This window comes from Chiroxiphia lanceolata, chromosome 6 (assembly GCF_009829145.1).
Source record: "Chiroxiphia lanceolata isolate bChiLan1 chromosome 6, bChiLan1.pri, whole genome shotgun sequence".
NCBI lineage: Eukaryota > Metazoa > Chordata > Aves > Passeriformes > Pipridae > Chiroxiphia > Chiroxiphia lanceolata.
Window position 1 is genome coordinate 58478807 of NC_045642.1, and position 27075 is coordinate 58505881.

General features: G+C 38.2%; 1 protein-coding gene across 7 annotated transcripts in view; it reads left to right on the plus strand.

Annotated features, from left to right (window-relative positions):
* The window catches only part of PPP2R5E (protein phosphatase 2 regulatory subunit B'epsilon), a 79843-nt gene that overhangs the window by 47868 nt on the left and 4900 nt on the right, over positions 1–27075 (plus strand). For 6 of the 7 annotated variants that reach the window (XM_032690044.1, XM_032690047.1, XM_032690045.1 and 3 more), the window contains 10 exons: positions 11814–11915; positions 14542–14634; positions 19051–19181; positions 19267–19326; positions 19968–20076; positions 21050–21103; positions 21205–21255; positions 22112–22231; positions 23313–23440; positions 25207–25308. In XM_032690044.1, coding sequence (XP_032545935.1) covers positions 11814–11915; positions 14542–14634; positions 19051–19181; positions 19267–19326; positions 19968–20076; positions 21050–21103; positions 21205–21255; positions 22112–22231; positions 23313–23440; positions 25207–25308 — 950 coding nt within the window. The remainder of the gene's footprint in view (positions 1–11813; positions 11916–14541; positions 14635–19050; positions 19182–19266; positions 19327–19967; positions 20077–21049; positions 21104–21204; positions 21256–22111; positions 22232–23312; positions 23441–25206; positions 25309–27075) is intronic. The other variant, XM_032690049.1, reaches the window with a different exon arrangement.

The following is a 27075-nucleotide window of genomic DNA, read 5'->3' on the forward strand; positions in this document are numbered from 1 at the left end:
GGGATAATTCTCCAGAGACAAAAATGTTAATTTTTATATATTCCTGATTAAAGCCAAGGAGATGATGGTTATTTATAATCACAAACCTATGAAAAGAAACCTGGATTGTCTCCTGATGGAGAAAACCAGCAGCTATAAAATGGAAGTCGGTTACGTTTCCCCCCACTTGCCTTCCCTTTCCTCCCCAGTATAAATAATGCAATAATTTTTGCAAGTTTCTTATCTTTCTTTGAACCTTCTCCAAGTTCTTGAGTGTCTACTTTAGGCAGAGGTAGCTTGAAGTATGCACAGATAATAATTTTAAAATAATAAATGCTAAAAATATTGTATAGGATCAGTGTAAAAATTTCCTGGTTGTGGTATGTGGATTTATTAGCAGCTGTTGTTAGAGTGAGCAAGATTACTCAGCAATAAAGCCATACCTTGTATATAGAAATGGTTAGATAATAGTTTTTCAGTGTAAAAATGGAAACAGTACCAGATGCTACATGGTGGAGGTTCATTGGATTGGTAAAATCAATCACTGCTTTAAAGTGTTTGTTCTGTACTACCATACAGAACCCTTAAAACCCATTACCTAAATGAGAAGGCAATTAGTTAAATATAGATTTGGTGATGTTGGTTTCCTAATGATGCTGTGTGGAATCCACTGGCTATGTGCTGTAAGAAGAAAAACATGAATAGATTTTACACTGCATTATATATACTCCTCACTTCTTTTCTGACACACAGATACATGCTGTGTTGCTCGTCTGTAATACTTAAAAATAGCTGTAAATTGTGACAGAACCACCAAGCAGTTAATCATGAAAAGGAAAAAACCAGAACTTAAGGGTATATGGAAAAATCTTAATATGGCTTCTCTGTGTGTGTGCATTGTCAGAAAGCCTATAATTATGTGATCAGATTCTTCCCCTTCTCCCTCACCCGCCCTTTCCTGCTTCTGCACTGGACCAATCTTCTGAATGAAGTGCTTTTCAGTCTGTTATGTTATTTGTTCAGCATGTGGTCTCATGCACCATTCAAATACTGTCAGAATACAGAATGACTAGTTCTTTGCTCAGTTCTTCAGCTGGTGCTGCATCTAAATGGTTTGTGAATGTTTTAATCTCCTGTGTATCCCTTGCGATGAACAAAGTGTATCACACCCTTTGCACAGACAGGACAGTGATGCACAGATAACTTCAGAAGAATGGGGGACTTTTTCACTTACTTCTTCAGAGAATTTGATAATTCTTTTTAGCATTTCTGTTACTGAGGTTTTATTCTCATGTTGACTTTATAGTTGTTTATAGTTGTTTACTGCAGCAAAATCTGTTGAATAAAAACTCTGCAAGTTAGTGTTGTCTCAGTTTGGGCCCCAAGAAACAACAGGAATTTGATTGGTAACTGCTCATAAAGTTCAATTTGAATCATAAATTGTAGTCTATGAAACAATCTGATCTTGAACTGTGAAAGAAATGCAAACCCCCTTTGGTAGTATGTCCTACACTGTCCCTGTAGTCACTTGTGTTAATTCACACAACAGGTTTTATCTTAAGGAAATGATGCATTGCCTGAAGAGTTTGAAAAGCATGGTTTTAAATAATTTCCTTAAATATAGTCTATGTCTATGATATGGAGGAGTCACTGGAAATAAAGATACGGCCTGAATGTGTCCAGTGGATTTGGTTGATATTTGCTAATGGAGCTTCAGGAATTCAGTTTCAACTTAGCTCATTTTTGATGGAAAACTGTGCTTTCTTCCTTTCATCGCATCATTCCCCTCTTGAGTCTAGTTCCTTCTGCCTCGCATTTGGGCTCCAGTGCTGAACCCAAGCTGTGTTTCCTCTTCATTGCCATGGTACCGAAGCAGGGCGCAGGACTGCAAATATTCTGAAGTCCTGTGTCTGGCTACCCAGGGACCCTGACTACCCAAACCTGGGTTTTTACAAATAAAAAGATGCTTAAGTATTTAGGGAAGGGGACATGTTTTTTCCTAAAGAATTTCCTGAGAGTGTTGTAGCATTTAGATTTTTTGAGAAGCTCTGGCTTGCAAGAGCCACCTGTGCTTTGATGAAGGTGTAAGCTCTTGGACAGCTGGAGTCCCCTGGTTGTACCTGTGGTTTTGGTGTGTGTGCTGCCAGAAAAACACTTTGGTGGTTGTATTCTATGTGAGCAGGATGCTGTGCTCTGGTATTGAATTTATGTGAGTGAATCCATAGCAGAGGCATGAATGATTTTTGTCGATCATCCCAACGAATGCTAATGCAACATTTCTACTAAACCACATCACCAGGACCTTTGTGGCTTGCAGGTTTTTTGTATTTTGCAGGTATATATGCTTTTTTCCCCTCCTTGTCTTTGCCTATAAAAGCAAGACTTCTCCAGCATTCTCATCACAGTTACATGGGCTCTACAGGGAAAGGTAGGGCTTGTAATATTATACAGAGTAAGTTTTCAGCACATACTGCCTGATGAAGAAACAGCATTATTCACTTTGTCCTGAAGCCTTGTGTTTGGTGTAACCTGTTCTCTGTAGTAAGTGCAATTCTTGTTTCAAGCAGATTTGTACCCATGATCTGAGACAGAATTAACTGTGCCCAGTTGACTTTGTGAGTGCAACTGCTGCCTTTGTCTGCTCTTGGGGATTTTCACCAGGGTCTCCAACTGTGTTCACAAAAGAGCTGTCACGTTGACAATCTCAGACCTGTCATGATAGTGAAGAAAACAGCAGTATCAATGTCCTGACCAAATTAGTGTCCCCACTGACTGCCTGCCACAATTGTCACGGGAGTGTTTTGATTGAAAGACCAGGATCTTAAAACTGATCAAAACGGAGCCCAGGTGTTCTTTGTCCCTTTGGAAGGTTTCTTCCCTTTATGTGTAGTGTTTATGAGTCTAGGAATTAATATTTCCTGCTTGACCCTTTGAGCTACTGTGATTTGGAGGTGAAGGGAAAAAAAGAAGCTCTTTTGTGAGTTTTGGTATCATTTAAGGTCTGGAAAAAAAAAAGGGCCACCAGTCTGAAATGGATATTTTTAAAGTTACTGATATTTGTGGAGAAGGATTAATGGCTAATGGGTTTTCTCATCTTACTTTTTTGAACATTTTAGATAATCATTAACTGTGGAAGAGGCTTTTTTTGTTTTAAGGTTTTATAAAGTACATGTATGTTAGTGATCTCTGTTTGTGACCCGACTGGAATTTGGCTCTGTAGATACTAGGCTAGAAAAAGATTGCCAGTAAAATTCTTCAGAAGATCTGAGAGTTTTAATTGCTTCTAAAATGTGGTGGTGTTTTGACATAAGGGTTTGAAAAAGTCATTTGTGGTAGCCAGCATAACTCCTGGGTATTTTTTATGCCAACCATCTGAAATGCATGCCATTAAAGCCTTTATCTGTATTTGCAGTATCACATATTTTCATCTTGTTCTCTTGAGCATATGATATGATGTTGTATATGGCTAAATGTGAAATCACTTGGCTCTTTGCCAACCTATGTGCAAATCTGCTTCTTTAAACCTCTCTGTTTAGCTTGATATACAGTATTTGGCATGTTAATTGTTATTTAAAAAAAAAAACAACAAAAAACAAAACAAAATAAAATTGGATTTCCTAATGGCCACCAAAGCAAGTTGCAGTGGCCTCATCACTGTCATCAATATCAGTTGATGGGAAGAGGGATTGGGATTTGTGTTAATGGCTCTGAGCTGGAGAGATTTATTCAGGAGGGCATTGCTCAGCACGCTTCCCCTGCAGTTTAATGTGTTGTTCAGAAGGGCAGATGACATTGCTTAGAATTAGGTAAGTCTCAGGAAAAAAGGCCGTTTCCAATTAAGCCACACTCTGCTAAGAAGGAAATGGCAGTATTAGGGCTTTATGAGCCAATAATTGGACACTTAATCTAAAATTTGTTCTTGTCCAAGCAAAATGTGGAGGCTTAAACTAATGGTACTGATTTTGCTGGTAGATTAAGCAATGGTAGTTGAATGAAATAAATGTTTGTTATTATCTGTGGTATCCTAAAGGGTGTCTGTAGTAGAGCTGTTTTGTGTTTTCTGGGTGTTAAGACATAGATGGAGGAAACTGATTTATTTCATTTAAAAAATTGGATGGGAAAAATTGACAAGCTGTTAAACTGTGAAATCTGGATGAATTGTTGGTGAGCAGCCTTTCAACTCTCCTACTTGATTCTTCAAAAATTGTAAACCCAAGCCCTGACATTTACTGGGGATGTTTACACAACATCCAGGAGCGATTGCCAGCCCATAGGAGATGGGAATGAAACTCTTTTGGGATACACCTTTTAGAATGGTGAAATGCTGAAATGCTTTTGGCTTCCCTTTTCATCTTTATCTTTTCTGTAATGACAAATCAAGTAAAATAGGACTGTAATTTCTCTACAGCCAAAGTGAAACATCACATGTCATGAGGTGTAGAAACTGTGTTGAGCAACACAGGGAAAGAAACTTGTTTAAATCAATACCTAAATAAACACAAAAAAGTGAGTTTTAAAGGTCAGATTCGGGGGTATTTTTGGTTTTTTTTTTTTTTTTTTTACTTTTATCTCTCCTTTCTACTGGCATAAATCTAGAGGGATTGCATTCCTTTTACTGCAGGTTTGTCTAAACAGATATGAGGGCAGAGCCTGTTCAGGAGTTTGTTTGTGACAGACCTGTTAAACATAAAAAATATCTTGTTAAACCATGATTTTTTTAGCACGTTAAGGAACCTATGTTTAGGAAGTGTTCTGGCTGTAGACTTCATAGGCATTATGAATCTTTTTATTTTCTATAGCTTTGGCTCTGTCTTATGACTAAGTATGACATCTTGGTTGCTAAATGTTCATCCTGTTTAGGATTTTCTGTGTTAAAATGTTCTTGGATAGAGATATTTTTGCAGGTCTACTTATATCCAATCTTACCTTTTTGATTTACCAAAACTCCTGTGCATATGTTCCTGTTGGATTTCAAAGTATAATACTGAATGTCATTTTGACTCTAAGAGAAATAAATTAAATCATAGACTCTCACAAGAATTGACAAATAATGTCTCATTTCTAATAGAAATTTTGTATCAGTTGAGGCTTCTGTAAAATTTTAGGAATTAATCTTAAACGCAACTTGAATCAGTAGAAGTGGAACAGATTGTTTTGAAGCCATCTGAAATGCTGAAAGGAAAATTCAGTTTCTTTTGGCACCCCCCAAATGCATTTTGATTCAACACTGTTGTCAGGTACGTGCAGCAGTGATGGAGCAAGCATGCTATTGTTAAAAAAAAAATAGGTAAAAATGACATAGTATTTTCAGTTCTGTTCTTGTTTCTTTAGTGTGAGGGTTATCAATTCTGTAGAAGGAAGAAAAGAATCTAACTTTGATTTCTTTTATGTATTATTTCCAAATACTTTTGTTAGATGTTTTTGTTATTCACATTCTTTATAAACCTAGTTCGTACAAACCCCACAATGCTTATTAAAAGAAGTGACTCTGATGTTCTGTGCTCCTCTCAAAAAATCAGTTGGAGGCAGCTCCTCTTGAAGCAGTTGTCCCTAATAATTTTTCCTGACAATGTGTAATTACATTTACCTGTATCTGTTATTCCTGCAGTTGGTTACTTAGGCCTTGCATCCATCAAACTTTATCTGCATAATAATACAGTGACTAGGTCTAGAGCAAAGAAATAAACTGGAAAAAGAGTTTCTTGCTGCAGAAAGTACTTATATAGACTGCAGCTATCTTCTATTATTATTATTACTGTTATTATTATTATTCCTTTGTCTCCCCACACCCTGTTTTGGCCGTGTCATCCTCTTACGTACCTTTCGAGCATTGTGTCTCTAGACAAGCCAACACGAATCTTCTGGGGGATTGTTTTGCTGGGTTTTGAATTGTTTGTTCTGTTCTTTACTTTGGAGTCCGAGACAGTATGAGTTTTGTAAGACTGTCTAGAGTTCAAGTTCCTGTACTGGCAGGCTTTCACTTCATGGGGTGCCTGCTCTAGACGTGAGGGGCTCTTTCTGCTGGTCCTGTGCTTTAATTTGTCCAAGATACTTGAGGTACTGCTATGATATGCTAGTTTGTATTATGTAGAATTAGCTGGGCACACATTAAATAAATAACTCTTCCATTGGATCATCTCAAAACTTAGGTACATGGAGATAGATGAGTGGGGTTACTAGTAGAGTGTCCTGCTGTGGTCAGGTCTGGGTCTGCTCCAGTTTCCAGCAGCAAGAAGCTGTACTGGAGGTGCTGCCTGGGGATGGATCTGGGCTTACCCTTCTAATTCAGATCATAAGTGTCATAATCCACTTTGATTCATGTGATAGAGAACAAGATTAGAACACGGGGTAATGGCTTTAAACGGGAAGAGGACAGAGCTAGATTAGATATTAGGGTGGAATTCTTGACTGTGGGGGTGGTGAGACCCTGGCACAGGTTGCCCAGAGAAGCTGTGGATGCCCCATTCCTGGAAGTGTTCATGGCCAGGTTGGATGGGGCTCTGAGCAACCTGGGATAGTGGAAGGTGTCCCTGCTCATGGCTGGGGGTTGGAACAAGATGATCTTTAAGGTCCCTTCCAACCCAGACTGTTCTGTGATTCTATGAGAAGTCTCAGGGTTTGCAAACTGGGTTCATTTTAGACCAAGTCTCTACTGCTGGAGTGTAGCTAGTGCTTTTTTCACTGCAAGAGATTACTAGAAAGAAACTCCTCCTTCCAAACAGACACGGTGTGGACATTGCACCTGAGCACCAGCTCTTTTGTTCTACAAACTTGTTCCTGTTACCTTTCCCTGCCGAGAGAAGCATTGCCCAAGGATCTCAGGTTTGCTGCTTGCTCATCTGTGTGGATGGAAGCTGTTACCAACCACCAAAGTGGGTGATGGTAAACTAACAAGTGTAGGAGCCCTGATCTAGAGCTAAATTGTTGCACATTATTCATTGAATTTTAAAAGACTTAAAGGTCAAGAAAAGATGAGAAGGATTGTTTTCCCCCCAGCCTGTGATCTGGATTGTTGACTGTGTTCACAGTCCAATGTAGTTCATTTTAATGCAGCCAAGTCAAAAGTAGTGCTGCTGGGCAAAAAGAAAGCACATAATAGTAAGCCCTGAAAGACTGTATTCAGGCAAGCAGTGGTGCAGAAAAGGACCTGAGCATTGTGGATTGCTATCATGAGCATCTTAATATGAATTTGTGGTACAGTGCACTGTTCAGAGAAGTGAATGTCAATAAATTAATACAACAACATGCAGGAAAAAAGAGGGAGATGGTCTGGCTTTTTGTACATAACCTAGTGCACTTGTGCACAGGTGGGAGGTCAAAGGAAGGAAACAAAAATAATCACAGCATTAAAAACAAACAGAGAAACCAGCAACTGCCTGGGTTCAGGAGCTCTGATTTTCCATCAGAGTTTGAGAAGAGTCATGTCTACGTAAGAATACCTATATATAGATAGACACATACTGCATATGTAAATATGTATATATATATATACACAGATGTAAGAGTGATCTGGTGGTTTAACGAGAATCAGCGGGAAATCAGGCAGATTCAACCTTGAAATCAGAAGCAGTGCTGTAGTTAAATAGTAGTAAAACTTTAGGAGAAGAACTGGTGGAATCATTTGCAATCTTTTAAGATAAGATTAGATACTACAGTTTGTAAAATGTACTTTAGTCAAACTCCTGGGAACAATTCAGCGAGTTTTATAGAGAGATTATAACTGAGTGACTGCAGTAGTTGCTTCAGGCTGTAGAGCATGTAAATCCATAAACAATATTAAAAAAAACCCCATATGCAGATATGTTTCAGAAGGACAATTTCAGTGTCTTTTGCAGGGGCCAGTGTTGTCTCTGGGTTAACATGGCTTCATGTTACAGCTTAATTACATTTTATTGTTAATGTATGTTGTTATTATGCACAGCACTTAAAACTGTGTGCAGAGATACTGGGTTTCAATTTTGTATGTACATGGGGTTTATTTGGATAATTCCACATATTTTTAATTGAAGAACAGGTGTTCCCTGTGAGCTACATGGGTATTCACTTACCCTGGTTTTGTACAGGGAATATATTAAACTTCCCAGTGTTTGTTTTCATTTCAGGCTTCATTCAGGAAAACTATTACTGATAAAAATCTTTGTTTCAAACAGCACAGAGTAGGAGTGCTCAGCTGCAATTGAATTTGTGAAGTGTTTCTGTTACAGCATTATCATTTTTATAAGCACTCCAATGAGGGACAAAGAGAGGACTTCTCAAAGCATGCATTTTGACTTCAGACTTGAGCCTCTTAGTTCTTTCTTAAAGGTATTTCAAATATAAATGCGGTGATAAAACCAGAGCTTTCTCAAAGCTTTATACTTTTAGCTGTATATCCATCATTTTGTAGTTCTGCATTGCCAGGTACCAGTCATCAGATCTGCTCAGAACTTGCAGCTCAGTCTCTGTGGGGGTATCAGGAGCCTTCCTTGTCTTTTTTTGTTTTTAATGAATTGACATTGTATTGTAATTGCCTGGAAGAGTTTTTGTCTTGCTTCTGGTTGGAGTTAGATCAGATGTTAGGAGGAAATTCTTTACTCAGAGGGCAGCGAGACACTGGCACAGGTTGCCTACAGAAGCTGAGGATGCCCCATCCCTGGAGGTGTTCAAGGCCAGGCTGGATGGAGCAACCTGGTCTAGTGGAAGGTGTCCCTGCTCATGACAAGGGATTGGAATGAGATGACCTTTAAGGTCCTACATCCAGTTTGGTGTGTGCTTCTGAAAGGAACAATCATAGAGGACAGCGTGCAGATGTTTTTGAGGACAGAGGGGGAGATCTGTCATGATACAACTTTCTAGAATATTAAGAGTTCTGGTTTACCTTACAAAAATATCATCTGGGCTTGGAGACGTTCCTGATCCAGTGGCAGATGGAAGTCAGTATTGATCCATAGTCATTTGTGTTGGCTATGGGAGAAGAATCATCGGGGACTGTATATGCAGGCTGGCAGGGATGTCCTTTGGCTTGATGATCCAAGAGAGGTCAGAAGAGAAATGATTCAGCTATCCAGCTGAAGGAATTTTGGCATGCTGCTTGGGCCCAGGGATAAATACTAAATAGGTACCTTATGCCTATCTGAGAAAAATTCTTTCCAGATTCGATGTAGCGTATTCCCATCTTGGTGTGGTGGCTGTCAAAGTCTCCAATGTACAGCTGGGCAGTTCATGCATGGAAGAACTTGTTGCCTTTGGTTCTCCCTTAGAGGCTTATAAACATTTACCACCCAGAGGCTACTGATTTAGATAAGCATGCTATAAATTGACACTGCATGTAAATGAGCTGTCGTGCTGTGTTGTGGTGATTAATGCAACTGTAATGGCACACATTATCTTTTAAAGTTATGATAACTTGGGGAAATCACTTAAAGATAACCTGTTCTCTCTGTTCTCCTCCGGAGAGTATCTGCATTTTGGCTCCATGTAGCTTATCCTTACTTCTAATGCAAAAAAAGAAAATTAAAGAGAGCATAGTGTCTACTAAGACCATATTCTAGCTGTCATTGCCTTTACTCCTGCATGTTTATTTTCTTATGCAAAAAACCTGCTTTTGAGTTGCCTTGAGACTGGAGTTTTTTAGTAGGCGCACTCTGGAAATCATACTGGTTTTGTTCCAAGCTCAAGATCCAGGTGTCAGTGCTGGCACTTAACTAATTGTTGCTGAACCCTTCATACTTTTGGCATGCTGGTAAGGCCCTGGCACTAACTGCTTGAGGCTTGGTTTGTCTTAACTTAAGTTTTATAAGAATTTGTCTTTGTTTGGCTTTTCATTCTGAAAGTATGTACTTTTCCTTGCAGGTGTTTTGCTTGTGCCATAATTCAGTATTTGTCCCAGTTCTAAACAAAACAGCTGATCAATACTTAGGTTTTCTGTGATCTGTTGGTACAAGTTTCAATAATACATGTGTGGTTAAATTTACAGAAAAATTTCTTGTTTCAAATGAAATTTAGAGCAGAAAAAGTTGTCTTTGGTTTTCTTAGTTTCCTACTTTGGTCCAAATCCTGAGATAGCTGAGATTTTTTTGACTGTGAAGCATTAACCAAATATGGTTGAGTAAGTATTGTAGAATCCCACATGCTTGGATCCAAGGTACATGTCCCCCTTTATACCTGGGAATCCTTTGAGCTGTCTACCCTCTTTTGCCCTGTGCTCTACCAGAGGAACAGTTCTGTCTTGCTAATTCTGACTGCTCTCCCTGCTCTTTTGTATCAGTGATAGCAGAAGGACGAGCTCAGGAATCCTTGAAGAAAGATAAACTGTAACATGTGTATTCCTGGAATAGTTATTTGACCTCTCATGAGACTAGAAATGTCTTTTCATGGAGGGGCTCTTGAGAGAAGTGAATGAGTCGGGGAAGAGGATGGAGAAGGGAGAAAATGAGCTTCTCCTACTGATTGCTGGCAGTCATTTGGCAGGTGTGGGTACAGGGCAAGTGGGGTTCAGCATCCATCAGCTCGGGCTGCAGCAGGTGCTGTATCTCTTCATGCTGAAAACCATGCCGCTTGAAAACACGAGATTTACATACAGAGTGGGGGCTTCTGTGAAAGCCTGTGGTGCTGTAAGTGCAGTGGCACACACCCTCTTGTGGCAGAAGGGAAAAGTCCCAGCACAAACCAGCGTGGCGTCTTTTCTTTTCTGTGCTCAGTGGTTTGCTTTTCCTACTCTTCTTTTGTCTTTCCCTTGGCTTCAGTGAACATCTTTACGTGCTGTCCTGCACTTTTCTGTTTCATCTTTCTGTTTATGCAGCACCCGAATCTGCTCTGTTTATCTTGCAAATTCTAATATTTCACTCTATTTCAATCTGGTTTTATCAGTATTTGGAGTGTATTTAAACTCTGGCTTTAAAGTGCCTTTTCTTACTAAATTGCCAACATATTGAAAATATGCCTTACAGACTAACTTGAAAGCACATGCAGGAGCAAAAGGCTGGAAAAATAAATAATGACATTCAAGAGCATACTAGTTTTGTTTTCTAAATAGCTTAGTTTATCTGAACTATTGTGAAGGGGTCATGTATAGATTAGGAGATAACAGGCTGCTTTTCCCAGCTGTTTGATTAACCAGCTTAGAGATGGGTCAAATGCGCAGGAGCAGAGGGAGGCACATCATCACCTTCCAAGTGCAGGAAGGGCCCTACAGCATGTTTGCAGTTTATCAGATTTGCTGCATAATAAGCTGTACGCTCCATTCAGCACTCTAATTAACCCAGGAAAGCACTCTGCTTCAGTCTTTGCTGATAGCATGAACCTCACAAAGCCAAGCAGTCTCACCAAAGTACCTCTAAATAAGATTAAGCAAAGCGAACCAACCATGAAATAAAATGTAGGCTAAGTGTCGAGCAAATACTATTATTTGCTTTCATTTAGTACCAAGTACTGTACTTGGCATGAGATGTCCAGGCATTTGATGTGTGAGTAGCATTGGCAGCTCTTAACAAGTGCTGACAGATGAGACCTTAATCATTCGTGTTTTCTCTCGCAAAGAAAAGTAACCAAGTGTTGTATGAAAACACTTGTAAATGCATGTTGATGATACTTCCCACAACTCCTAAACAGCCCATTGGTACTCAGCAGGATTGGGAATCACATGTTGGTGGGCTCCTAGAGTGTGGTGGCAGACCAGCTAACACTGGGATATCAGTGGAAAGAAGAAAAGCCAAGATTGTGGTGGCAGGTTTGTAAAAGGACAGATTCCTCAGCCCTGTTCTGAACTTTGTTAGAGTGGGCACTGACATACACAGCCCTCAAATCTAACACCTGTTTGAAGAACAGATCTCATCCATCTTTCTTTCACTTTTCAGGTATCTTGCAATATCTTCAGAACTCTCCCACCTAGTGACAGCAATGAATTTGATCCAGAAGAAGATGAGCCCACCTTGGAGGCGTCGTGGCCGCATTTACAGGTTTTTGATTATTTACCTCAGAAGAAATGCTTGTCATTGCTTTTAACGTATCTCATAATTTTCTCAGCTTTTTTTCAAACTTGTGAATCAGACCCTGTTAGTCTGTGAGACACTAACATTTATTAATCCTTTTCATGGCTGTAATATAGTACCTACAGAGACGGGAGAGAACTTTCTGATATTTGCAGAATGTTAAAGCTTTCTTTAAAAATTCTATTGATGTAGTCCCTCATATATCCTGTTTTCCTTCACTGATTTAAAAATTATTTTGTTTTCCAAACTGCTCTGATGTGCAAGGGTTTTTCAACAACTTCAGCAAGAGCATCGTGGGGATGATACTGCTGGCAGTTTTGCTTTACTGAGGGTAGATTATATTTATACAAAAGTGCACAGATTTTGGCAGCTGCTCAGAAAAATGAAGGATAAGCTACATCCCTAAGTCCTTCTTCCTTTCCTCGAGTCAAGGTTTGTTTTGAGGTATTTGTAGCAGGGTGCTCACTGCTGAGTATTATCCCTTTCTCTGTATTTCAGTTGTCAAAACAAGGTGTTTTGAGACCCCTACCTGGACCAGTGTGTCCAGTTCTGGGGCCCTCAACACAAGAAAATTGTGGACCTGTTAGGGCGGGTCCAGAGGAGGGCACAAAGATGATGAGAGGGCTAGAGCACCTCTCCTACAAACACAGGCTGAGGGAGCTGAGGTTGTTCAGTCTGGTGAAGAGAAGGCTCTGGGGAAACCTCATTGTGGCCTTCCTGTACCTGAAAGGGCACTTATAAAAAAGAGGGGATAGTGACTTTTTACGTAGGCAGATAGTGCAAGGGGGAATGGTTTTTGTACTAAAAGAGGAGAGATTTAGACTACATTTTAGGAGGAAATTCCTCACTCAGAATGCACTGGCACAGGCTGCCCAGAGAAGCTGTGGATGCCCCATCCTTGGAGGTTGGATGGGGTTTGGAACAACCTGGTCTAGTGGAAGGTGTCTCTACCCGTGGAAGGCAGTTGAAGTGAGATGATATTTAAGGTCCCTTCCAACCCAAACCATCCCATGATTCCATGATTTTGAACCAGGAACATAAACTAAGTTTGGAGAAAGCATCATTGATATTAAGACAGTAATTTCCTTTATTGAAAACACAGATGCAGATCCTTTGTGTGTTAGTCAGGACAATGACTTGCAGTACTAGTAAATTGAGAAGAAGTTTGACTGAGTAACATCAGTTTGTGGAGTCTGAGAGTTTCTGTGAGCAAAGGAGCACAATTGATCTCAGCCTGAAACGAGGATTGTATTTTACAGTTGCATGCACAATCCTTACCTGTGAGCTGTTTGTTTCGCTCTTTTGTGCTCTGTCATTTAGAGTCTGTGGAAATGTAGGTTCATCCCTCATTTATATTTAAATTTCGCAAAAAGTACGAATCTTAAAAGCTTTGAGGCAGCTCTGAAGAGCTCTGCTCTGCCTACCTGGAAACAGCACAGGCATAGGTGTCTGTTACATTGTGTTAAGTGACACTGGTGCTGTAGTTTTAAAAGTCATGGAAATGATGGAAATTCTTATCCAGCGGATGACTTGCCATTGTCAGGAAGAAATTCACCAAAGTATTTGTGAGGAGTCGATGGAATTGATTTCCTGATGATTCAATGTTAGTTATGTAAGCTGTCACTTTTTCCATGTCTTATTTCTGAACCTCTCTCCCCCTTTTTGATTTCCTATTGCTTCCTTGGAGAAGTCAGAGAACACTGACATAAAGTAGCAGCAGCAGCAGTTTTGCAGCATATTGTTGTCATGGAAAAGTTTAAAACTGTTTAAAAATGTAATTTTTAAGCTTCCTTTCTCCTTTCAGTATCGATACTCAGACTCACTGAAGGCAGAAGTGAGCAAGTTTTCAATGGCTGCTCTTTATGAAAAGGTTCAGCAAAGAGATTTGCTGGCTGTTAGCTCATTATCAGTGACAGATCAGAGTTGCTGTCTTATGAGGCCACAGCAGTCTCTGTTTCACTTCACTTCCTTGTTGCCTGTTTTTTTATACTCTTCTTTTTCTCCACTAAATGAAAAGTCTGTTGCTGTCCCACTGAATAGTTTAGGTAGAGATGGAATTGCATGAAAATAAGCAGATTTTCTCCAGCCCCGAGGCTAATCTTGACTGTAAGTTAGGAACTTCTGAATAAATTCTGGTTTGTATTCTACTTCTGTGTGTCAAGTTGTAGTAGAACACTACTCTAAGCAGTTTCTAATTTAATTTAAATATTTCCAACTGTTTCACCAACCCTTTCAGAATTGTAATGTCTGTATTTGATGTGACTTCAGCAGTTCAGAGGGCAGTTTAAATGTGCTTTCCAATTACTTAAGGAAGCTTTACAAGATGATAACAGGCATTACAAGATGGCAGTGCCTGTTCTTGGTCATGAAATGTCTTTGACTGGAGTTAAATAAGCAAAAGCAGCTTAAAAAGCTCATGTAATTAATTCTAACTAAGAGGTAGCAGTTTGATAAAGGAGGAAAATCGTTTTCATTTTTTAACCCTTTGCTTTGTGGAAAAATAAGTGCTTAGTTTTTTAACAAAATTTAAGGAAATACTAAAATATGAAGATTAATCAAGTCTTAAATTAAGCACATTTTTTTTCTTTTGCAGCTTGTATATGAGTTTTTCATACGATTTTTGGAAAGCCAAGAATTTCAGCCCAGCATTGCCAAAAAGTACATAGATCAGAAATTTGTATTGCAGGTAAGCTGATGTGTTTTCTTTAAGGCTTCACGTTGCTTTTGAAAGAAAATTCCTTTAAAAAGGTTTTGTTTAGAATTTGAAAATGTAAGTTGATTTGCAAAAGAAAAAGGCTACACCAGCATATACAATGGAAGCTTTCAATCTATGGAGGTGGTGGAAATACGTGTATGTGTTTATGTGTCAGTCTTTGCTGCTATAGGTGCATAAAATAGATGGTTTGGATCCAGTTTTGATACCTCAGTCAAAATATTGGACTTGGTGCTTATGAGAGGGAGCTGAAACAGTAACTATTGAGAAATGAAAGGTTTACCATGAAGTCTCAAAGTGCTGCTGTCTAGGGAGTCTACTTAAACGCCAGTTTTAATGTCTTAATATTGTTAAAATGTTTTTGTTGGAAGCGGAGAACATTTCTGCTGTCTCTCTCTGCAGGAAGGGGCAGAAGTTCATTAGCCAAGCATGGTACTATTTCCAGCATGGTACTGAAACAGTGGGACTGTAGTGTTTGGGGAGGAAGTAAATCAAAAGGCTGTATAAAGCTTGAGGTCTGTTAAAAGCATGGAAGGAGAAGCAGCATCAATAATAAACAATATGGACAAAGAAGAGGTAGCTTTATTTTTGTAGTTTGCTTGCCATTGCTGTGGCTAAAGGGAAGAGATGACTTTCAGCTGCTACCCAGGTATTTTACACATGTTCAGTCTTCCTTGATTTCTCATGTGCTTTGTAACTTCACTGGAACTACAGTAGCTGGTCCTCTCTACTTAGAAATTTTTGTCCAGGCCTTGACAAACACCAGAACAGAGGTGGTTGAAGGAGGTTGTTTTCTAGTGTAAGCCAGGACGCTCCACAGATACAACTGTTGTCTTTGGCTCTTGGGGATAGGCCTGTCTTGGGTTTTCTGTTCCCATGGTGAATTTTTTGTATAACCACAAAGTCAGAAAGAACTTCATGTTTGATGCTGTCTATAGCTTGCTTTTGAAATCAGGGAAATTTAGAAAGATTCCTACTTAGTTAGAAAAGGGAGTTTCCTTGCAGGCTTGACACTTGAATAAGAAACAAATTAGGAGTGATACTCAGCATTTCTGAAGACCTTTCTCTCACCTCTTATCATGGAGCTTTTATTTTTTCCCTGTAGTGCTCAGGAAATACAAGTTGTGCTTTTACTGTTCATGTTTGTTGTTTGTATGAAGAATACCTGGAAAATGTACTTAAGAGAGCAGTTGCTGTCCTTATGCTCAAAGATTCAAAGAAGGGACTTCAGTTTCCTTCTTAGTGACACAAGACCTTTTTCACCCTTTTCACAAAAGCAGTAGGATATATTTATGGTTTTATTGTATCCATCATCTAAAAACAAGAGCATTCTTCATCTGGATCAAACCTCTTGTGGTTTGCTTTTTGTTCACCTCAATACTGATTTGATCAAGGATGTGCACCAATCTGATCATCCAACACCTGGTGGAGCTGTAAAAAGATGCATGATAATCACTCTCTACAGGTTTTTCCAGGCTGGTTTTAATTTCTTTAGATATAGCAGGATTGCATTGGAATGAATACGTGTGCACATGTTCAAAATCCAGTGAAAATAACTCTTAGATGCTCCTGTTATGTGCTGCTGAGCTTGGTCATGACTGGCAACATCCCACTCATGCCCTTTCAAGACATTCAATCCTGGCACAGTTTGGCACAGGAGAACGGGTCTACAACGATGATTTTTTTATTTTTAAATCCTGCTAGTCTTTATTAAGTGTACTAAATGAAAGAATGGTATCTACTGAAAAAGAGGAATATGAGATTTTAAAAACTCTGTACCAGAAAATGTATGATATGACAATAGGTCAGAAGAATTCTAAGGATTCACGTTCTTGACACGTGGTTTTGGTGATGCACATTTATAAATTGCTGTGTACAGTGTGCCATTTAAAATCCACATTTTTCTATAAAAAGTTCTATTGAGCTATATATATTATAAGCAAGTAGTTATATTTCCATGTGTGTAAATGTCTGTGTTTAGCCTGTAGGAACTGGGCTGTCCTTCTACTTTCTGTTATTCTTGTTGTGTGTCTGGAGCAACTCCTGAGAATCTGTGACCATAGATCACTTACATGGGAAAGTGATTTGAGACTAAAGGTTCATTAAGCATGTTTGGTGTTTCATGACACTGACAACATAAGTGTAACAGTCTTTGAAATCAGCTTTCTCTCAAAATTAATTTTTTTTTTAATTTTATGAACTTTATTGAGGTGTTTCTTGGCAGTAAGAATGACTATATGAAAAAATGATACATTTTAATGCACTTCTTCCCAGGCTTTTTCTTGTTGGCTTGATTTTTGCCTTTGGTTTTTTAAATATGTCTGTGTTTCTGGCTTTCAGCTGTATGTTTTAATAAAATGCTGTATGTACCAGTGTGACTGTTCAGTTCTCAAGCCTGCTTATATACAGTCTGAAATGGTTGGCAGTGGTTGCTAAGAGACATACTATTCAAATATATCCACAAGTCTCTGTGTTATGTAGGTTGCTATTTTGGAAAATTTATTTCCCTTTTCTTTGTATGTTTGGAATAGTCACATAAATTATGGAAGTCTTGCAGCTTGTCCATAAAAATAAGACTTTATTGTTGAAAACTGATAACAAATTGGACAGAGGAAAATAATAGTCTTATTTATTTTTTTTTAAATTGAGAGGGTGAGCCTTAGTTTAGCAGTGTTTCCAGAGAGGATCTGTATAAGAGAACTGGAAATATAAATACTTTGCAATCCATTAAGAAAATGAAACACGTAAGCGTTTCCAGCTGTTTGCTGTCTTAGGGTGAAATGTGCTATTTGGGGAAGGATGAGGTGACTGTTTGTTTATTTAACTGTAGAACTAATTGAACAAAGCAATGTGTTTATAACCTCTGGAGGGCAGATGACAAACCTCATAGTTTCCTCATGAAATCCCCACCACAGATTCTTACTGCAAGGAAAATACAGTGAGATCTCATTACAAGCTGCAGAAACATCCAAAACAATGAAGAAGAGTATGTGCATCAGTCCTAGACCTGCATGTTAGAAGTCAAAATCCCAGAGAACTTAATAACTTTTAATCATATTTTTCTACCTTTTTTCTTTCTCACCTCCTCAAAGTTGTATAGCAATTTGAGATGTATGTAGCATACATACACTGACAGATCTACTTGTAATAGGTATTTATAATTTATCTGTTTGCGAATCTCAGATAATTTTGCTTTCTACCATTCCTGTAATAATTTTCTGACAGCATCTAACACATTTGTAAGACTTCTTTGGAAACTGTCTTCGTTTCTTTTGCAAGACAGGTGATGGTTGACAGTTACTTTCTTTTTCATGCAAGAGAGATACTGTTTGCTTATGATCACTATCTAAAATTCCGTGTTTTATATGCATTTAGTGGTGGTGGTGGTTGAGTTTTTTGTTTTTAAGTAAAGTTTACCTTCTCTTTTTTTTTTTTTCAAATTTCCACCAGAATAGCCAGTGTTGTGGGGTCAAAAGCTGAAGAAAGTGGCTAAGGGGAGGCTCATACTTTTGTGGTATAAGCGTCAAGGGGAATAAAGCAAAGATCTGCAGGTGCTATTCCTGCTGCTCATTTCATGTCTTAATTCTTAGAGACAACTTCAGGTGTCAGTGTTTTGGGATATATTTTGTGCAAGACAAGACACTGGAATATATTTTCTTTTGACTGAGTCTCACATAATCATTTTGCTGTTTTAAAGTCTTATTTAAGAGCTACTTAATAAATCTTCTGGGTCTTCTGTTGTTGGGTGGTTCTGTTGGTTTTTTTATTTTGGTTTTGCTGGCTGTTTTGGTTTGATTTTTTAATTGACATTGATATTAATATTAATTAATTAATTCCCCCAGCGCTTTGATTTGTGTCAATTGGTGGAGATCCTGTAACAGCAGACCCAGTGCTGGCATAGACCTTCCCTGTTGAGTCTTTCCACAGCATGAAGGCCAGGCAATCACTAGGAAGGCTTAAGAGCTCATCATATAAATTACAAGCAATTAGAAAAATGTGACCTTGACACAGTGTTGTGAGAACAAGAACATTAAAGCAAATGAGGATCTTTTAGTTCTGCAGAGTGAGGGAATGGTGGATGTTAAAAGGCAGATTGTCTTCATTTATAGATACTCCAGCATCTAAGAACTTACGTATTTATTTTGGGGAGAAGGAAGGAAGAAAAGCAGCATTTTGGAGCCAATTAATCAAAAATTTATTAGTCTGAGTTTTGTGATGAGGTACTGGGATTCCAACAGATTCTTTGAATACTGTTTATCTACACCTTGGGTACCAGGGATGTCACATTTTGCATGCATGTGCTTTCATGAATTTACTTTTATATAGCAGTCTGTGTGTCACACTTGTCAAATGTCCCCTGTTTGACTTCTCTTTTTCCTTTAAACGCAGCTGTTGGAGCTGTTTGACAGCGAAGACCCTCGAGAACGAGACTACCTAAAAACAGTCTTGCACAGAATCTATGGCAAGTTTCTGGGTCTTAGAGCATTTATCCGAAAACAGATTAATAATATTTTTCTACGGTAAGTTGTGGAAGAAGGTACTTTTTCTCTCATGAACACTTTAGGAAACTGATATATCGCTTATATTTAACTTTTCTTTTTTTAGATTTGTTTATGAAACTGAACACTTCAATGGCGTAGCTGAACTGTTGGAAATTTTAGGAAGGTAAACGAGTCTTTATTTATTATCTGTCTCAGACTTCCCTTCTGGACACGTCAGAATAGTGTCAGATTCGGAAAAAGTATTATGATAAGCCCTGATTCTGAAAACAGATGCGTGCACATGCTCATCTTTAAGCCCACATGCAAACCTCTGTCACATCTTTGCCAAGAATATAAACTAGATGCAAGTTACAGCCAGCTGTTGGATTGATTTTACATGTGTGTGTGCATTACATTTTGTGCACTTCACCCTTACATGATGTAGAATTACTGGGTTTTTTTGAGCACACTAGCAGTGTGAATGTTTCGAGTTAATCTAATTTTGGTAGGTTAATTACTCAAGACCACCTTGCTTACATGAATTTACAGACCACATAGACAAGGTCTTATCTGTTTGGCAACAGGTTTGTTCAGCTGTTTATGTGATTATTCCTAAGTTGGAGCTGAATTGCTACTTAAACATCTTGTGCCCTGCTAATATAAAGCAGGACCAAAGTCAGCAATTGTTTACAGATGGCATGAGCCTGCTATTTGTAAACAGGTACTGACTGCTAAATACATTTTAATCTAGAAAGCGCTTGTTTGGACCTCCATATTATTTTCTGTGATGATGACACTAACAAATATTTCTTTTCTGATTTCTAGTATTATCAATGGTTTTGCTTTACCTCTGAAGGCAGAGCATAAACAGTTTCTGGTGAAGGTGCTGATCCCTTTACACACTGTCAGGAGTTTATCACTCTTCCATGCACAGGTAGACATTATAAAAATATTTTCTGTTCAGAGTTATATTTTTTTAGGGTTGCTTTGGAAATTTAATTATGTAGCACATAAAAGGTGGGGGGAAAGTTCTGAAATGTGGAAAAAATACAATAGATTTTTTTAAAAAAATTCATTTGATGTGCTTTGTCTGATAGATTTTTGCTTCTGTTCTGATTAGGTATTTAAAATTGTTAACATACAACTGTAATAGTTTGGAGATTTTACTTAGTAGTTAAGCAGTCTCTGTAGATTTTCCTCTCTGCTGTTTTCTCATTCTCACAAGTTTGCTTTTCCCATTCTCTCTCCCAAGAGGATGTTTGGGTTTCCTTAGTCTGGTGCTGTCAAGGCTCTTCTTCACCCTGACAACTTCCTGAATAATAATACCCACATTTTTGCATGATCTTCAACATTCTCTCTCACGGATTTCTTAATACTGCATTTATGCTCTCAGATACTTTTTTATACCTTCATAACATTATTTTTCGTCTGATAAGTGCTACCTGTTGCCTTTGTCTGATTTTCTGATAGTGCAGTATTTCTTATGATGATAAAGCTGTGCTTTCTAAATGTTATTCTAGGGTTTAGATGTTGGCTCATCTTTCAAGAGTTCTCATGATTTTGCTGATGTATAAAATGTGTAAAAAGACAGTTTGAGAGAGTAACAGAAGTTTCAAAACACTGGTTGTATGACTGTATTTAGAATTGCAAGTTGCTCTGATTTTAATTCTATGTGTTACTTTGTCTCTCTGACTGTTTTTGTGAAGTGTCCTGTTGTTTCTTACGAACTGAGCTTTCAGAGCATTTGCACAGTGCAAACTGTGCATCTCAGTTTGAAATCGGATGCAGTTTGAGAAAGCTGATTAGCACCTTGCCTTGAGTGTCTCTTTTTTTAAAAATTGGGTCCTTGTGGTTTTCTTTATAGAAATGTTCTGACTTAATTCTCTTGAATTCTTACCTCTTCACAGCTGGCGTATTGCATAGTACAGTTTCTGGAGAAAGACCCCTCGCTCACGGAACCGGTAAATATTTCTTTTGTACTTTTTTTTTTTTTTGCCTCATAAATGGTTTTCCCTGTTGAGAGAAAAATAAAAAAATCTGACTTTTTTCCCTTCTAATTTAGGTCATTAGAGGTTTAATGAAATTCTGGCCAAAAACCTGCAGTCAGAAAGAGGTAAGCGGTGTGCTAGTATAAGAAAACAAAAGAATTATTTTGATCTAAAATATAATAAGCAGGGAATCTTTAAATATTTCCTGGTAGCGAGCACGTGCTGTGGTGAATCTTGGTATTTTTTCTTGGAGATGATTTTTCTCTACTTGAATTCTGGCTTTTTGGACAATTTCAACTATGAAAAGTTTGATAACCATGGTTTCTATTCACAAAATTGGCATTGGTATTTCTGCAGAGAACTGTTATGGCATTTTTTTTTTGAGAAGAGAAAATAAACAAAGTTGAGGATAGGTTGGAAAACTCTGGTAGACTTGGAATTGTTTGTATGTGAGGGTAGTATTTTTCCAGGGAGGATGAAAGATATTTTACTGTCTAGTGTTTATCTGCTATACATGTAAATGATGCAGTTAGGCCTTTGCATTTTTGTTTCAAATTCTTGATGCAAATCTGAGTTTCCCTAATGAGGTTTTGTGAAAAAGCAAAACCATAATTCTGCCTTGTTTTTAGAAGCAATATTCAAAATAAAGAGACTCTCCTTAGTTAGCAAAGTTTAAGCTTTGGTCAAATTCTTTGTATGAGGCAAAGTTTTGAGAATTGAACCGGTATTCCATGCTAATTTTATTGTAAAGGACAAGTGCTATATTTGAAAAGACAGCACTTGAACACACTTGTCCTTCTTTTAAGAGACTGAATCCAGAAGCTGCTAAAGGTAGAACTGATCATATTATTGGAGAGGGTCTTGCTGAGCTTGTGAGGCTTCCATTTCTCCCTGAAGCAGTAGAATTTGAGGGTTACCAGCATTTTGCTGATCGAGATGATTTAGAGGTTTTACATTTAATGCTTTTTTCCTTGTCTTTAGGTCATGTTCCTAGGAGAGCTGGAGGAAATCTTGGATGTAATTGAACCATCACAATTTGTCAAAATCCAGGAACCGTTGTTTAAACAAATTGCCAAGTGTGTCTCTAGCCCTCATTTTCAGGTCAGTGGTAGAGGTTATTGTTTATATAGGAATGTATAGTCTCAGTTTCAAATGTAACACCCCTGCAAATGTAATTATTGTTTTATGTTATGTGGTTTTAAATACTCGCCTTCTGTGGAAGAGGATATGTTGCAGTAGAAGTTTAGTTCTGAGCTCCATGTTAGAGGTATCTGGGGTTACAGCCCAAAACTTGCTGTTCTGAGCCCCACATAAGGCCTAAAAACTACATCCAAGCAGACCTTGAGCCCTTCTGACTGTGGGTGACAGGTCTCTGCCATACAGACCATGTAGGATATATCTGCTCTCCATTTTTGGTACAGTATTGTTGTTTTCCTACTTACTTCCTTCTGTAACCAGGAGATGTCTGGTTAGAGGTGATAGAAAACTTATCATCACATTGCATAATGGGAGGAAGGGAAATGAATAGGATTTAGATGGAATCATACATGAAGAGGAGGTAGAGTTCATGGCCTGTGGTGTATCCATGTTAAGCCTGGTGACCTGTCCTGGCACAAAGGCAGATGTGACTTTTCAGCTCTTCCTTGGGCTGCATTTATTTTTAGCATAATTTAGATCAGCATCCTCCCTCCTACTCCCCAGCTCCTCCCCAAGGTGATCACTGTCATTGTTACCCTCCCCACACGGAAGGTTTCTCCTCCCTTATTCAGCCCAGCTGTGGGGCCTTTCTCTGTCTCCTTCCTCTGGTATCCCAGCACTAGTGTCTTCCTTCTGACTGCAGCCTTCCTGACTTTGAGGGAAAGGGGAGATGGGAAGTCTCTCTGCTCTCCCTTCCCCTCCACAGCTGCAGCATTAATGCAGTGTCTGCACCTGGTCTTCAGTGAGCAGCAACATATTGCTCAGGAGAAAGAGAGTGTGGATGCTGTGGGATCAGAATTATAGGATAGAAACTTAATTCCATTAATGCATGTTATGCTACTGATTGGAGTTGTTTAATTCCGAAACTAATGATTCCTGTTAATTTGTCTTTGTGAAGTTTTTCTGTGATTTGTTTTTCCTTTGGAAAATTACAAAATTATAGGTATCTGAATTCCTGTTAATAGTTTATTCCTTTGACTCAAAGGTGGCTGAAAGAGCGCTGTATTATTGGAATAACGAGTACATCATGAGTTTGATAGAGGAGAACTCAAATGTTATACTTCCCATCATGTTTTCCAGCCTTTATAGGATTTCTAAAGAACACTGGAATCCGTAAGTTCTTTGTCTTTACACTTTATTTTACTGTTTCTGAATGGGAGAGGTCCAGACCCAAAGCTGGTCTGAGCAAGTGCAACTCTGTTAATGCCAATATAAATTAGTCTGTACTTGAGCTTGTCTCAGAGTGTTTTTAATTAACTGGTATGTGTACAAAAATCTTTACCTTACGGGATAAAAATAGACCTTCTCACAAGCTGGAAAAAAGAGAAATTAGATGTTACATTGTTATTGAAGAAAAAGTGTTGCTCATCAAGCTTTTCTCCTACACAGTTTTTTATAAAGTGGTTGACTCTTAAGCCAGATTGTAAATTGTCTAGAGGAATATCACTTGGCATTAATAAAGCTTTGTGGCTGTATCATGGACTGATACCTCTGGGAGACCTCTGGAACTGGTATTTTTTAAACATCTGTGAAGCATACAGACATCAGTATATTCTTCTTGGGTTGTTTTTTTCTAAATTTATTTAAATACAGCTGTTCTGTGCTACAGTAATTGAACAGTTACTTCATATTGATATTCTGATAATTAGGCATTTTTATTTTAAACTGAATGACCTAGTAGAAAGTGTTTTAATGAAAAATACTATCACAGTTAGATGCCATGTATTTCATACTTGAGTTGAAAAGTTTTTCTAACTCAAGATGGTTACCATGTAGTAAACCCAGTATTTTTAATCAGCTTGTGCTACATTCAGGTCTCAGTTGTTTTAAGACCTTACTATACAATATTTAATCTTTTCAAACATTAGTCTTTTTGTTCTGTACCTAGGCAAGTTTGTGTGCTTACCTGACAAATCTAGTGCTACTGGAAAGGTTCTGTAATTAACACTGATCACAAAAAGATACTTTCCATGGCATTACCAGTCTCCAACATGCCCCTGCTCCTGCCAAACTTTTATAGTGTGCACTGGGATGCTTTTGGTAATGAGAATACTCAAGTATCCTTGAACAGGTTGTTCATACCCACAGGAATTTTGTTTCTTTGACACACAAGCCAGGTAAAGATACATGTAAAATAAAGAATATAATTTAAATAATTTTTATATTTCTAGGAAAATTTGCCACGTAGGCAACAAAATTAAAAGTGTATTGAAAGAAGTGAAAGAGAGACAGTGGTATGTGGGCAATAGCACATAGTTTGTCTGCTGTATGGATTAGCTCCAAAGGTTCCTGGCACTTGTACTGTTGATTCACTGCCTCCTGGCTGAAGTGCTGTTTCTTAAGCAGCTCTGGGTCTGAATATGACAGCCATAGTAGTGGATCAGGAACTGTGAAAGGGAAAATGAATATGAAATGTATGAGTACAATCACTCTTGAAATACAGCCTTGTATTTTGCATAGAGGCAGTGAATATTCAGCTTCATAGAAAAGTCATAAGGAAATATGAATCACTCTCATTTTGTGTTTGAATTCTATTCCTTCTGCCAGCATTGATGATTTGAATCCCTGAAGTTGCATTCAGAACTGCTCCACAGCATGAGGGAAGAGTCTGTAGTTATATGTAATAGCTTTCTGTTGTTACCTTTTACCCTGGAGTTTTGGCTTTCTCGATTTCAGTAGTCAGTAGAGACAGGAAAGCTGATTCTCACCTTTAAATATGTTAATCAAAAGCAGTTTCACTGAAATCGAAGAATTTACATAATCATACTTGCAAGAACAGAACTGGTCACGGAAAGACCGGGAAGAGAAGACACTTTTATTTCACGTTTGATTTCACCTGCAACTAATGGACTCCTTTCTTCTTTTTCAATTTTTCACAGGGCTATTGTGGCTTTAGTCTACAATGTGTTGAAGGCATTTATGGAAATGAACAGCACCATGTTTGACGAGCTGACAGCCACTTACAAGTCAGATCGTCAGCGGTAACTTTTTAAAGCTTTTTTTTTGTCAGCTGTGCATAAGGCCTGCTGTTTAGTTTTTCCCTTACACTCAGGTGCAGTTGCATAATCTCACATATGGTAGGCACAGTGCCCCATTTCTCCCCTTGCCTGCCCATTAGCCTTCTCCTTGCAAGGTGTAAGATTATATGTGCAGGTTGCTCCTTACCCTATATTAAATAGGGTATCTGTTGCATTGCTTGGGAATCCACATTGTTCAAGCAATTCCTTTTGACTCCCCATTCCAGGAGACTGAAGCAATCAAGGTCTTCAATAATAAAAAAAAAAGAGTTTAAAGATAACACTTTGCTTTAAGACTTCACAAAATAAAGTTACACTGAGCTTTGGAAAGAGACACAAGGGAAACCCCTAAGATTTGTTTTCCAAACTGCTGTTTCTGGGCTGGATGTGGTCTTAAAGCAGAGAGGCATCTCTCAGCCCTTTCATTTCTTATTCAGAGGTCTTGCTCTGTATCTGAGTCTTTTAGCATGCAGGATCCATTAAGTACACCACTCACAGTTCTACCCCAGTAGCTTTTTGTCTTTTCTTTTGTTTTCCTTAATCTTCATTTTCCAATTACAGTGTGGCATCTTTTCTCAAAAGTTTTGCCTCATGCAAAGTGTCAGGTGAAAAAAATGAGGAAATTTCAGGAACTCTGAACAATTTGCAACTTCATTTAAGTCACACCTTGTCTGTGACTCAGGGTTTCCCCCAAAGCAAAGCAAAGGGCACTGCATGTCAGCAGACCTTGTTAGTACAGTCTGGAAAGTCTCTTGGAGGCTGTTTTTTGACTTGTGTGACTCCAGTCACACTGGCCTTTTGTTTTGCTTTGTTTGAATTTTATACACAAAAAATCATTCGTTAATATAGTATTTTACCATAGTTCACTAATATGGTATGGCAGTGGTAAAAATAGTCCATTAATGTGGTATTTTACTTTTAGAGACTTGGAGATATATTTGAACTAAGATGCCAGATCAGTTCTTGATAGGTGTTGATAGTTAAGGCTCAATCTGCTAGTGCAGTTGAGACAACAGTGGTTTCTTAACAAACAGGCAGAGAATTTTGGGACTGGTCATCAAATCCAGCCATTCACTGAGGGAGGTTGGTGACTTAAATCAATTTGCAGATAAGAAACTCTGCTCTTAACAGGACCAGACACTGAAGTGGAGTGTCCCATGGCTGGATAATGGGGAGGTTTATTGGCTGAACTACACAAAGAATTTTTCTTGCCCCTGCTGATGTTGTATCTCCTGTTCAGGGCTGGTGCTAAGCATTTCACCATTTCTATTTACTGCTTATAATTTTAAAACATGCAAATAACTGAAGGTATAAACTGCTTGGATGTTTACCTTAATGTTTCCAGAAAATCTTTAGCATTTTAATAAAACCACATATCAAAAGGGTAGCTATGATACCACTTAAAACTTGAGAAATATGTTCAATATTAATGACTAGGAAAGGTCAAATAGGTAAGTTGGATGATGTGATCATCCTCTAACAGCCCTTTAGGTAAGCAGGCATATATTTCATAATGATTAGAGGATAAATATTGGTAGGTAGGCTAAAAATGTAAGGCTATTTCACTTATTCTTGCATTTAATTTTAAGTATTTTTAGTAACAATGGGCTCTTTTTTTTCCTTTACTGTTCTTTGGGGATTTGTCTGAAAGTTGCTTGTATTTTTTTTTTTTATAAGTTTAAAATACTCTTGGAAAATTAAAATTCCAAATAAATGAGCCAGATGTTGGTA